At 36.4% G+C, this 10,326-nt stretch overlaps 1 protein-coding gene across 1 annotated transcript; it reads left to right on the forward strand.

Annotated features, from left to right (window-relative positions):
- Positions 1-8,455: 8,455 nt before the first annotated feature.
- On the forward strand, positions 8,456-8,999 carry LOC122224330 (non-histone chromosomal protein HMG-17-like). The gene has a single exon (XM_042945999.1). The coding sequence runs from the start codon at positions 8,519-8,521 to the stop codon at positions 8,870-8,872; it is 354 nt and encodes a 117-aa protein (XP_042801933.1). The 5' UTR covers positions 8,456-8,518; the 3' UTR covers positions 8,873-8,999.
- The last annotated feature ends 1,327 nt before the right edge of the window (positions 9,000-10,326 follow it).

Raw genomic sequence — 10,326 nt, forward strand, 5'->3', positions numbered from 1 at the left:
AGTTTCTTTAACCTCAATTCCTTCATTAATATATGAAAAAGATAATCTATTCTGTAGAGATGAAAGGATAGAGATAATGCATGGAAATCACTTAGTATATAATTATAACTGGCTATACTACATTTGGCAACTTTGAGCTGTGATTATTATTAGCTCAATTCCAAGATACGGCCTTGACCAGAACATGAGGTATTAAATACTGATACAACTTCACTCTGTTCAAGTTTGGCTGCACCTTGATTCTAAGACTTCCAAGTAAAAAATAAGAAAACAGTAAACTCAAATCAGGATGCTTAGGAGACCCTACAGCTACAGATGAGAAAAGTTGTGAGTGTAGGATTCGTCTTCTAGAGGCCTATTCAAATATAGAGAAGACCCATTTTGTTCTTCATCATCATGAACATCCTCATACAACAATCTAACAAACGCTTGACTGTGGCTGTTTTAGCACATCATGTGCTCAGGTACTTAAACCATCCTTTTACGTCTACACATCTCTAGCACATGCTGCCCTTTTGGTATATTTGCGTTTAAGAGCAGAATCACCTAAAACGGATAATGCACTGCTCTACCAAATGAGCTTAGTCACTGTGACCAGTAATCTGAGCTAAATTGTTTTTCCAACTGTAATACAGGGAAAGCATCAGGACAAAGTGTTTACATATCTAAAAATAGTCATAACACATACAGTTACATTTTTCTACAAGTTTTTATCTGGAACTTTGCCTCACAAAAGCTAAGGCGTTATTACCACTTACACACCTTTCTTTTTAGCCTTTTCTAGGAATGAATACTTAAAACTTAATTTAGCTGATAGAAATACACAAAAACGTGATTATGAGTTGCATATACAGATGAGATTATTAAAGAAGTTAAGATCCAATATTGATGTAAGAGGTTAGCAAATGATCAGGGTCCCATCTGGAAAACAGAAACATGGAACATAGTCTACCCTCTGTCCTTTCCTTATGTATGTAAACAATTTATTCTGTCAGATAAATATGGCAAAAGATGGGATAGGAAGATCAAAGATTTGTTCACTACTCAAATATATATTTCTGACATTGTAGTTCATAGTGAATTTAGATTTATTAAGTAGTCCTATAATTGGCCCCATTTGCTGGACTTTAACGTCAAGATTCACAGCATAAAGGAGTACATAAACCACAATGTGTCACTAGCAAATGAAGAAAAAAATAACATTCATACATAAATAAAAGAATATGGATATGAAAGGAAACCAGGATGTCTTTACAATGAGGTATTTCCTATGGGTTTTTCACAGTTTTATTTCATTAGCTGTTTTTCCATTGAGAATGTAAATAAAAGTTATACAGTTTGGTGATCGCTGGATTGCCATATTATATTCTCATAAAGTATATGAAGTCATATATTATTACTGACAAAAATATTTATAATTTATAAGACAAAAATGTTGGTGAACCAAACTAATATAGAACCCATTCTACATTCTCTCATTCTTTTCCTGGATTACAAATATGATGCGATTTACATTACATATTAGATGACATTTTGTAGCACCTAAGCTCCCACTGCCATATCTGAATTAATTCTAATTTTTAAACCCAAGTAACCTGAATACCTCTGATTTTCCAGAACTGCTAAGGGACCATCTAGGTAGATCTTGTCAGGCTTTCTAGAATTGACTCAAATAGGGATGTATAAATCTTCTTGGTGGATCCTGAAAAGATTAGACATCCACATGGCATGTAATGAAAAAGGAGACAAATGATGCAAAGTACTTGTCAGAAAGCCTGACACATTATAAGTTTCAATAATTGGTAGCTCTTGCTGTCTCTGTTGCTAGACAAAATGACTAAAAAGCTGTCAAGCTTGAGCTTCATCTTATCCTGTTCTGCATTTGAATAGCTGTATTAAGTAACTTTTTTTAAAGTAATGTCTGCACCCAATGCAGAGCTTAAACACATGACCCCAGGATCAAGCATTTCATGTTCTACTGACTGAGCCAGCCAGGTACCCCTGTAACTCTTGAGACATTTTCTACATTCTGTCCTCATTTCAGTATAGGACATGCAATTCTATTTATATCCTGTCTTTTAAAAAACAAATGGCTATTTTGAAGACTTAAAATACTATATAAATCTCTGAAATTATCATCATTACTATAAATGATAATTCCACTTAGAAAACAACTCCCTTTATAACGTGGCCCAAGTTTGAGTCACATGCTTCAACTGTCCTTACTAATCCCTATCCTGTGGAATTGATGACATACTTGTAAAGCTAAATCTATTCTCATGATTCATAAAGATGTCTTTAGGTTAAATGGTAAAATACTACATATGTGTAGAAAATACTTCAGTAGAGCAACTAGCAACAGTATACTGAAGTAAAGGGAAGGTTGAAGGCAGGCAAATATATAATCCTGGTGTCTTTCTGAGAAGAAGGCCAATGTTTACTGAAAGGGATGTGTTGTTGAAAAAAGACTTTAAAATTTAAATAATCCACCCTATTATTTACATTAGAAATTGATCACAAGTACAAATCCCTTGAACAAATGGTCTTTATAACATCAGAGAATAAGCCTTATTCTTCTCCCTCCACTGACTATAAAATGATTTTATGGGACCTGTTCTTCTCCTGATACTAAGTGGAATTTCAGTTTGCACTACTTTCTGTTGACTTTCAAAAGAAAAATAAAAGCCCTCTGGTCACATTAGTCTCACAAAAATGACTTTGAACTTCATTTAAACTGAAGCTTCTTTCCTCCCACTACAACATATCCAAATCTTCCAGGTGGGAAAAAGGGTTCAGGTAGTTTGTTTATGCTCTGCTCTAGCTTCTCCTGGCCTCTCTCCCTAGCCCCACTGCAGCTCTTCCCACACAGTGAAGCAAGGCTGCTTCTGTGTCCTCTGGAGTTGAAACTTGGTGTGGGAAGTTAAAGAGGCAGGTATTGTCATTTTTTCTTTCTCTGGCCTAGAGAGCAATTTAAAACAGACTCTCCCGGCCATTTCTGTGGGTCTTTGGAGATGTTACCCTTCATTTGTGATCTCTAATGTGCAGTATCTTCGGTGGGGTAAATGCACTTCCTCTGACTAGTCACACACAAGTTCTCCTTCAAATTTTTACCTGTAGGACACACTTTTAGCCTCTCTACTCAGGTCTCACCATTGCTCCATATAATCCAATTAGCCAGACTTAAGACAGACCCAAACCAGTTGGCCCACCCTTGACTGGGATGTTGCTCCTTTTCAAATGTAGCCCTTGCTTCCTTCCACCTCCTGGCAGGAGGATCCACCTCCGCTCTTTGCCTTCTAGACTTTTTAGCAGGAATCAGACCAGTCTCTGAATCCTCCAAACTGTAGAGGACAAATATAAAGCACTCTGAGCAAACCTCTAAAATCATGCTCACTAAGCTTGAGGTTGGGCAAAACAATGTCTTTGCCCTGAGATTGAAAAGGATGGTAGGCACCTGCCATAGGAGATGCTAAAATCTTCTGTAGCATTAATGTGATTCAAAGAGTAAGTCATGAGCAAAAAAGCAGGCAAACAAGTCTCTGGCACAGACTGAGTCCATAACTAGATCCAGTAAAATTGAAAATGTAATATATGATAAATACTTCAGGGACGCCTGGGTGGCTCAGTCGGTTAGGTGTCTGACTTCAGCTCAGGTCATGATCTCACGGTTCATGGGTTCGAGCCCAGCATCAGGCTCTGTGCTGACAGCTCAGAGCCTGGAGCCTGTTTCAGATTCTGTGTCTTCCTCTCTCTCTGCCCCTCCCCCACTTGTGCTCTGTCTCTGTCTCAAAAATAAATAAACATTTAAAAAAAGATAAATACTTCAATAATAGTTCATCAGGAAAAAATATATCTTGTGTAATAAATGATATTGTATCATAATTAGATCTCCTTCTGGAAAGAAAATAGACTGTTAGCCCTCCCTAATGTCATGTTCAAAAGTGAAAAGAGCAATAGATTGAAGATTTAATGTAAAAAATGAAAATATTTTTTAAAAGTAGGAGTGTTAGGATTGGGAAAAAACTCTTCCAAAAAGAAAAAAAAAAAACAAGAAACAATAATGGAAAAAATTTAGAGTTGACTTCATAATGATGCAAATTACACAAAGGCCAAAAAGTACCATAAGTAAGGTTAAAAAAAAAAAAAAAAAAAGAAGAAAGAAAGAGAAAGAGATAGAGGAAAGATTTGAAATATATACAAGAGGCAGAGGTTTATATCTCTAATGTGAAAAAAGAACTCTTACAAATTGACAAGAAAAGAGACAAACATGGGTATGAGCTGGGGTTCATAAAAGAGGAAATGCAATGGCCCAAAAAATTTATAAAAAGCTTTTTGTAAAAGAATGTCAAATCTCACTAATAGCTAAGGAAATGCAACTTAGCACAACACAATATTCTCATTTATTAATATAATAAATTAAAAAATTTATGGAAATTTATAATATTTAATCAAATTAGGTATAAAAATGGTAAGTTGTGAATTGCAGGGTGCAATGGTTCTGTAATTTCCCTTTTGGAAATCTGTTCTCTAGAAATGGACATGTTTCTTTCTAAGGAGATACAGGCCAAGAATGATTCAGATATATGTGTGGACCTAAAGGAATGTTCATGGTACACAGTTGAATGAATACAGCAACAAGGTAAGTCACATATATAATGATGATTCTATTCATGTGAATAAAAGTAAGGGGAACATTTGTATATAAATATGTATAATTATATATGATATATGTATATTTTATGTGAATATAGGAAGAAATGTAAAAAGATATATACCAAATTGACTTTTTCTTTTTATACTATTTGTGTCATCTGGCTTTATTAAAAATATAACTCTCACTTTTGAATTTTTAAAGAAAACACCCATGTGTGTGTGTGTGTGTGTGTGTGTGTGTGTGTGTGTGTTGTATGTGTATAATATAGACAGCTAATGCTCTAGGATTTCATGGGAGAGAGACAGGGATATGGAGAACATGGAGCTTGATCAGAACTAGAAGGATGGGTTTGGAGGAACCAGATAAACAAAAAGAAGTCTTTCAGACCATGGGCAAAACAAGAGGAAAGCAGTATTATCCAGAATCATTTAGATTCACTCCAAATGCTCCAAATCACTTATAACTGCATATTTAGAAAAAATCCAAGTATATATCCATATATTTGTGAGTGAACAAGCAATATTATTATAATTACATGATCCTGCATTACACAGAATTCTTGTCACTACCAGAAAATTATAGACAAGATAATTAGAAAACCCAAAGAGTCTTATATTTCCAAGTATTAAATTGGCCTTATATTTTTTTCTAAGCAAAAATAACTGAAATGCACTCACAACAACCCAAGTCAATGAACTCCCTTTACCTTAGCATTCACCATCATCTCCATTCACTGCTGCTTCTACACTTGTGTAAGATCATCACAGTTTTTTAAAAGTACACATTGAGTAACCAATATGTATAACTCTCTGCACACATGTAAGCTGGAACTTCCTGTCCCGCAGAGAATCAGAGTTATAAATAAAGGGATCTTTGTTTATATAACTTTTAATCCTTTGATAAAGTTTCTTTGCTCTGAGGGTTACGTAAAACAGGTTAAAGAAAAGATTAATCACTTGGAAACAGAGGCTCCTCTCCCTGGCTGTTTTTTCTTAAGTTAACTCTTATATGGTTGTGGTTCAGACTATAACATTGTATTAAAAGAGTAAAGAAAAACTCAGTGAGTACATAATAAGTTAAATAATAAGTACTTAACTTTCTTAGACTTCAGTATTTTTCTTTGTATATTAACAAATCTTTTGTAAATCAAAGAATTGCTTACTGATTTACTCATGTATTGAACAAACTTAATATGTTGAGCATTAGTTCAATTCTGGGTAACTGGATAACCTAAGAAAAGATGATACCAAAATAGGAATAAACTTGGAGACAATAAACTTGGAGCAATGCTGTGGATAGGACCATTCATTTCTATCAAACATTGATTTTCTCCCGTCAGCCACCAACATTTCCAAACAGTAGGCCGATGGGAGAAAAACAATGATTACAAGTTATTCCATTGGTAACTTGCCAGCCAGACCGAGTGAGTGAAAGATTAGCTATGTCATGTGCTGAGGTGGTCAGATCCAGGTAAAATTCAGGATGAAGTGGAAAGGATGGTTTGGATTAACGTAAAACAAATGCTATGGAATGTTTACAAGCACCAGCTAAACCAGCTCCAGCACTGATGAGTTGTGTTCTTGGACAAGATCATTAGCTTTGTTTTTTTAACCTATGCTAAGGGATAATTATAGCATCTACCTCAAATATTTGATGTGATTATTGTTCTTTCATTCAACAAATATTTGCTAAGTGCCTACTCTATGCAAAATACTATCCTAGGTGGTAAGAAGTCATAGGCATTGTTTGTTCTGACTGAAGGAAGGAAGATATAAAAAAGTCAACATAATAAGATTCAGAGAGAATATTTTCCCCTCACTAGGCCTATTTAATAAATATATTTTAAAAACTATAAAGGGCTGGGAGAGAGGCTGGATCAAGATTGGACTTATCAATGCTTTCAGAACCCAGGATGTCTTTCTGAGACCAATCTACGAGTTCTGTCTACACCTTCATTGCCTATGTACCTATAAGTTTGAATCTGTTTGGAAACAAAAGTAGGTTTTATTCTGCCAGCCATTCAGACTTGTTTTAAGATAGCTTTGGGGATCTTTGAACACATTGTTTTCATCCTCATTTTTAAAGTGAGTGACTGTGCTCTGTCTTGTCTGTAAGTACCACCAACCCCATGCATGTGGACACACACACACACACACACACACACACACACACGCTGAAAGGGTGGCCTACTTTCCTGATTCATGTGCCTTCCTGCCTAGAACTTTTATCTGGCAACTTATAGGACCAGCATCTTCAACATGGTACACTGGATTTTCACCTGCAGGGAAGGGATTGGAAATCTTCGTTAGTGAACGGTTTCTCCAGTGAACTCACCAGCAAAGTGTGGAGGAACATATGCACAGGTCTTTGGGTGCAACAAAGCATATGGTAAAATACTACTGCATGTTAAGAAGTCACATTAAATGTTGTAAGCAGAGGCAGGGGCAGCAGTGACAGTATAAAGGGCTTCTGTATTTCACTGCTGCTGAAGGAGGGATGATGATCTTGGATAAATATTTATTCAAAGAGGAGACATCCAAAAATAACTGAGAAGTCTCCTTTAAACTCTTTTTACTGTTTACTTCCCTCAAGTCCTCATCTCTAACTTGCAGCAATGGAGATAGTGTTTCTTGGTAATAATTCCACTATAAAGATTCCTATAGCCTGGATCAGAGGGTTATGTTTCTTCTCACGTTGGAAGATGTAGCACCCGTGGAGGGATAACTCATTAAACTCTAAGTTCTGACCTAGACACCATCTCACCACGCTGGCAAGGATGCTGTATTGATACCTGTTCCCCCACTATAAGGTATCCATATTAACCATTGCATGGATAGGATTGAACAGAGCTCAGCAAAGTACGCATTGGGGCCAAATCTGGCCTGCCACTTGTTTTTGAGTTTTATTGGAACACAGCTGCACTCAACCATTTACATTTTATCCATGGCTGCTATTAATGACAGCTTTGAATAGTTGTGACAGTGATCATAGAGCCTGCAAAGCCTAAAATGTTTACTGTTTAGCCCTTTACAGTATAGGTTAGCTGACCCCCAGTATAGAATAATGCTCCTGGTAACAGCAATGCCAGTTTGGTGTCATGTCAGCAAAATTTCTGATAAAAATTGGACTTAGAGCTATACAGATACCAACATGAAATGTTGAAATGAATCCATGTGTGGCTAATGACGAACTACCATCTTTGCCTTTGAAAATAAGCTTTGAGATCATGGTTATATCACAGAATTGTACAGTTCAGAAACTTCCTTCAGAATCTGCACCTCCTGATTATCTCTCTTTGAACTTTAAACTATTTATGTGTGTTCTCTTCACTCCGTTGCACATGTTCTTTCCTCTCAGTGAGCACTGGTTAGTCAGGTAGTTCCCCATGACTTTTAAAAATCTATTTAAATAGTATTTATTTATTTTTTAATGTTTTTATTTAGATCCAAGTTACTTAACACAGTGTAATATTATTTTCAGGTGCACAATTTAGTGATTCAACACTTATCTACAACATCTGGTGCTCATTACAATAAATGCCCTTCTTAGTCCCCATCACATATTTAATCAATCCCCCCCTCCAATCTCCCCTCTGGTAACCATCATTTTGTTCTCTATAGCCAAGAGTCTGTTTCTTGGTTTGTCTCTCTCTCTTTTTCCTCTTGATCATTTCTTTTGTTTCTTAAATTCCACATATGAGTGAAATCATATGGTATTTGTCTTTCTCTGCTGACTTATTTCACTTAGCATAATAGTCTCTAGCTCCATCCACATCGTTACAAATGGCAAGATTTCATTCTTTTTTATGGATGAGTAATATTCTATTATATATTCTATTCTTTCTATATACTCCATTATATTCATATGTACATAAAAGAGCAGTGTGAAGAAGTGGGGGCAAGAATGACCCCCAGACTGGCCAAAGCCCACACACCACTTCATCCATGTGCCCAGTGCCTATGTCCCACCACTGTCACCACTATGCCCAAGAGAAAGGCTGAAGGGGATGCTAAAGGAGATAAAGCCAAGGTGAAGGATAAGCCACAGAGAAGATCTGCAAAGTTATCTGCTAAACCTATTCCTCCAAATCCAGAGCCCAAACCTAAAAAGGCCCCTGTAAAGAAGGGAGAAAAGATTCCCGGAGGAAAAAGAGGAAAAGCTGATACTGGCAAATATGGGAGTAACCCTGCAGAAAATGGAGATGCCAAAACAGACTAGACACAGAAAGCTGAAGGTGCTGGAGATGCCAAGTGAAGTGTGTGCATTTTTGATAACTGTGTACTTCTGGTAATTGTACAGCTTGATATCTATTTTTTATCAATTTTTTATCTATTTTTATCAAGTTTTATAAAAACGTAGCATACACACACACACATATATATATATATACACATATATATATATATATATATATATATATATATATATGGCATCTTCTTTATCCATTCATGGTTGCAATAACTTCTTACTAGATATGTCTCCTGAGGCAAGGGAAACAAAGGTGAAAAATAAACTACTGGGATTTCATCAAAATAAAGGCTTCTGCACAGCAAAGGAAACAGTCAACAAAACTAAAAGGCAACCTGCAGAATGAGAGAAGATATTTGAGAATGACATATCTGATAAAGGGTTAGTATCCAAAATATAGAAATAACTTATAAAACTCAACCCTCCAAATAATCTGATTTTAAAAATTGGACAGAGGACATGAACATTTTTCCAAAGAAGACATACACCTGACCAGCAGACACATGAAAAGACTTTCAATATCTCTCATCATCAGGGAAATACAAATGAAAACTACAATGAGATATCACTTCACTCTTGTCAGAATGGCTAAAATCAGCAACACAAGAAACAACAGGTGTTGGTGAGGATGCGGAGAAAAGGGAAGCCTCCTAGACTCTTGGTGGGAGTGCACACTGGTGCCAGCCACTCTAGAAAACAGTATGGAGGTTCCTCAAAAAGTTAAAAATAGAACTACCTTACAATCCAGCAATTGCAGGACTGGGTATTAACCCAAAGAATACAAAAAAATATATACTAGTTCCAAGGGATACATGTATCCCTCATAATTTTTTTTGTGGGTGTTGTGTTTTTAAAATGTGGAATGTAGGGGCGCCTGGGTGGCGCAGTCGGTTAAGCGTCCGACTTCAGCCAGGTCACGATCTCGCGGTCCGTGAGTTCGAGCCCCGCGTCAGGCTCTGGGCTGATGGCTCGGAGCCTGGAGCCTGTTTCTGATTCTGTGTCTCCCTCTCTCTGCCCCTCCCCTGTTCATGCTCTGTCTCTCTCTGTCCCAAAAATAAATAAAAAACGTTGAAAAAAAAAAAATAAAATAAAATAAAATAAAATGTGGAATGTAGCCCTCAGGGCACCTGGATGGCTCAGTAGGTTGAGTCTCGAACTCCTGATTTTGGCTCAGGTCATGTTCTCAGGGTCATGGGATAGAGCCCCATGTCAGGTTCTGCACTGAGAGTGGAGCCTGCTTAAGATTTTCTCTCTCTCTCCTTCCGCCCCTCTCCCCAACTTGTGCTCTCTTTCTAAAAATAAAAACATAAAAAAAGAAAAATAAATAAATAAATAAATAAATAAATAAAAGTAACCCTTTTAGGAAATCCTTCATTTGGACAAAAAAAAAACAAACAAACAAACAAACAAAAAAAAACAAAAAA

Source organism: Panthera leo, chromosome B4 (genome assembly GCF_018350215.1).
Source record: "Panthera leo isolate Ple1 chromosome B4, P.leo_Ple1_pat1.1, whole genome shotgun sequence".
Classification (NCBI taxonomy): domain Eukaryota; kingdom Metazoa; phylum Chordata; class Mammalia; order Carnivora; family Felidae; genus Panthera; species Panthera leo.

What these genes read in the sequence shown, in the direction of transcription:
- LOC122224330 (XM_042945999.1), top strand. Translation starts at nt 8,519, where the DNA reads ATGTACATAAAAGAGCAGTGTGAAGAAGTGGGGGCAAGAATGACCCCC.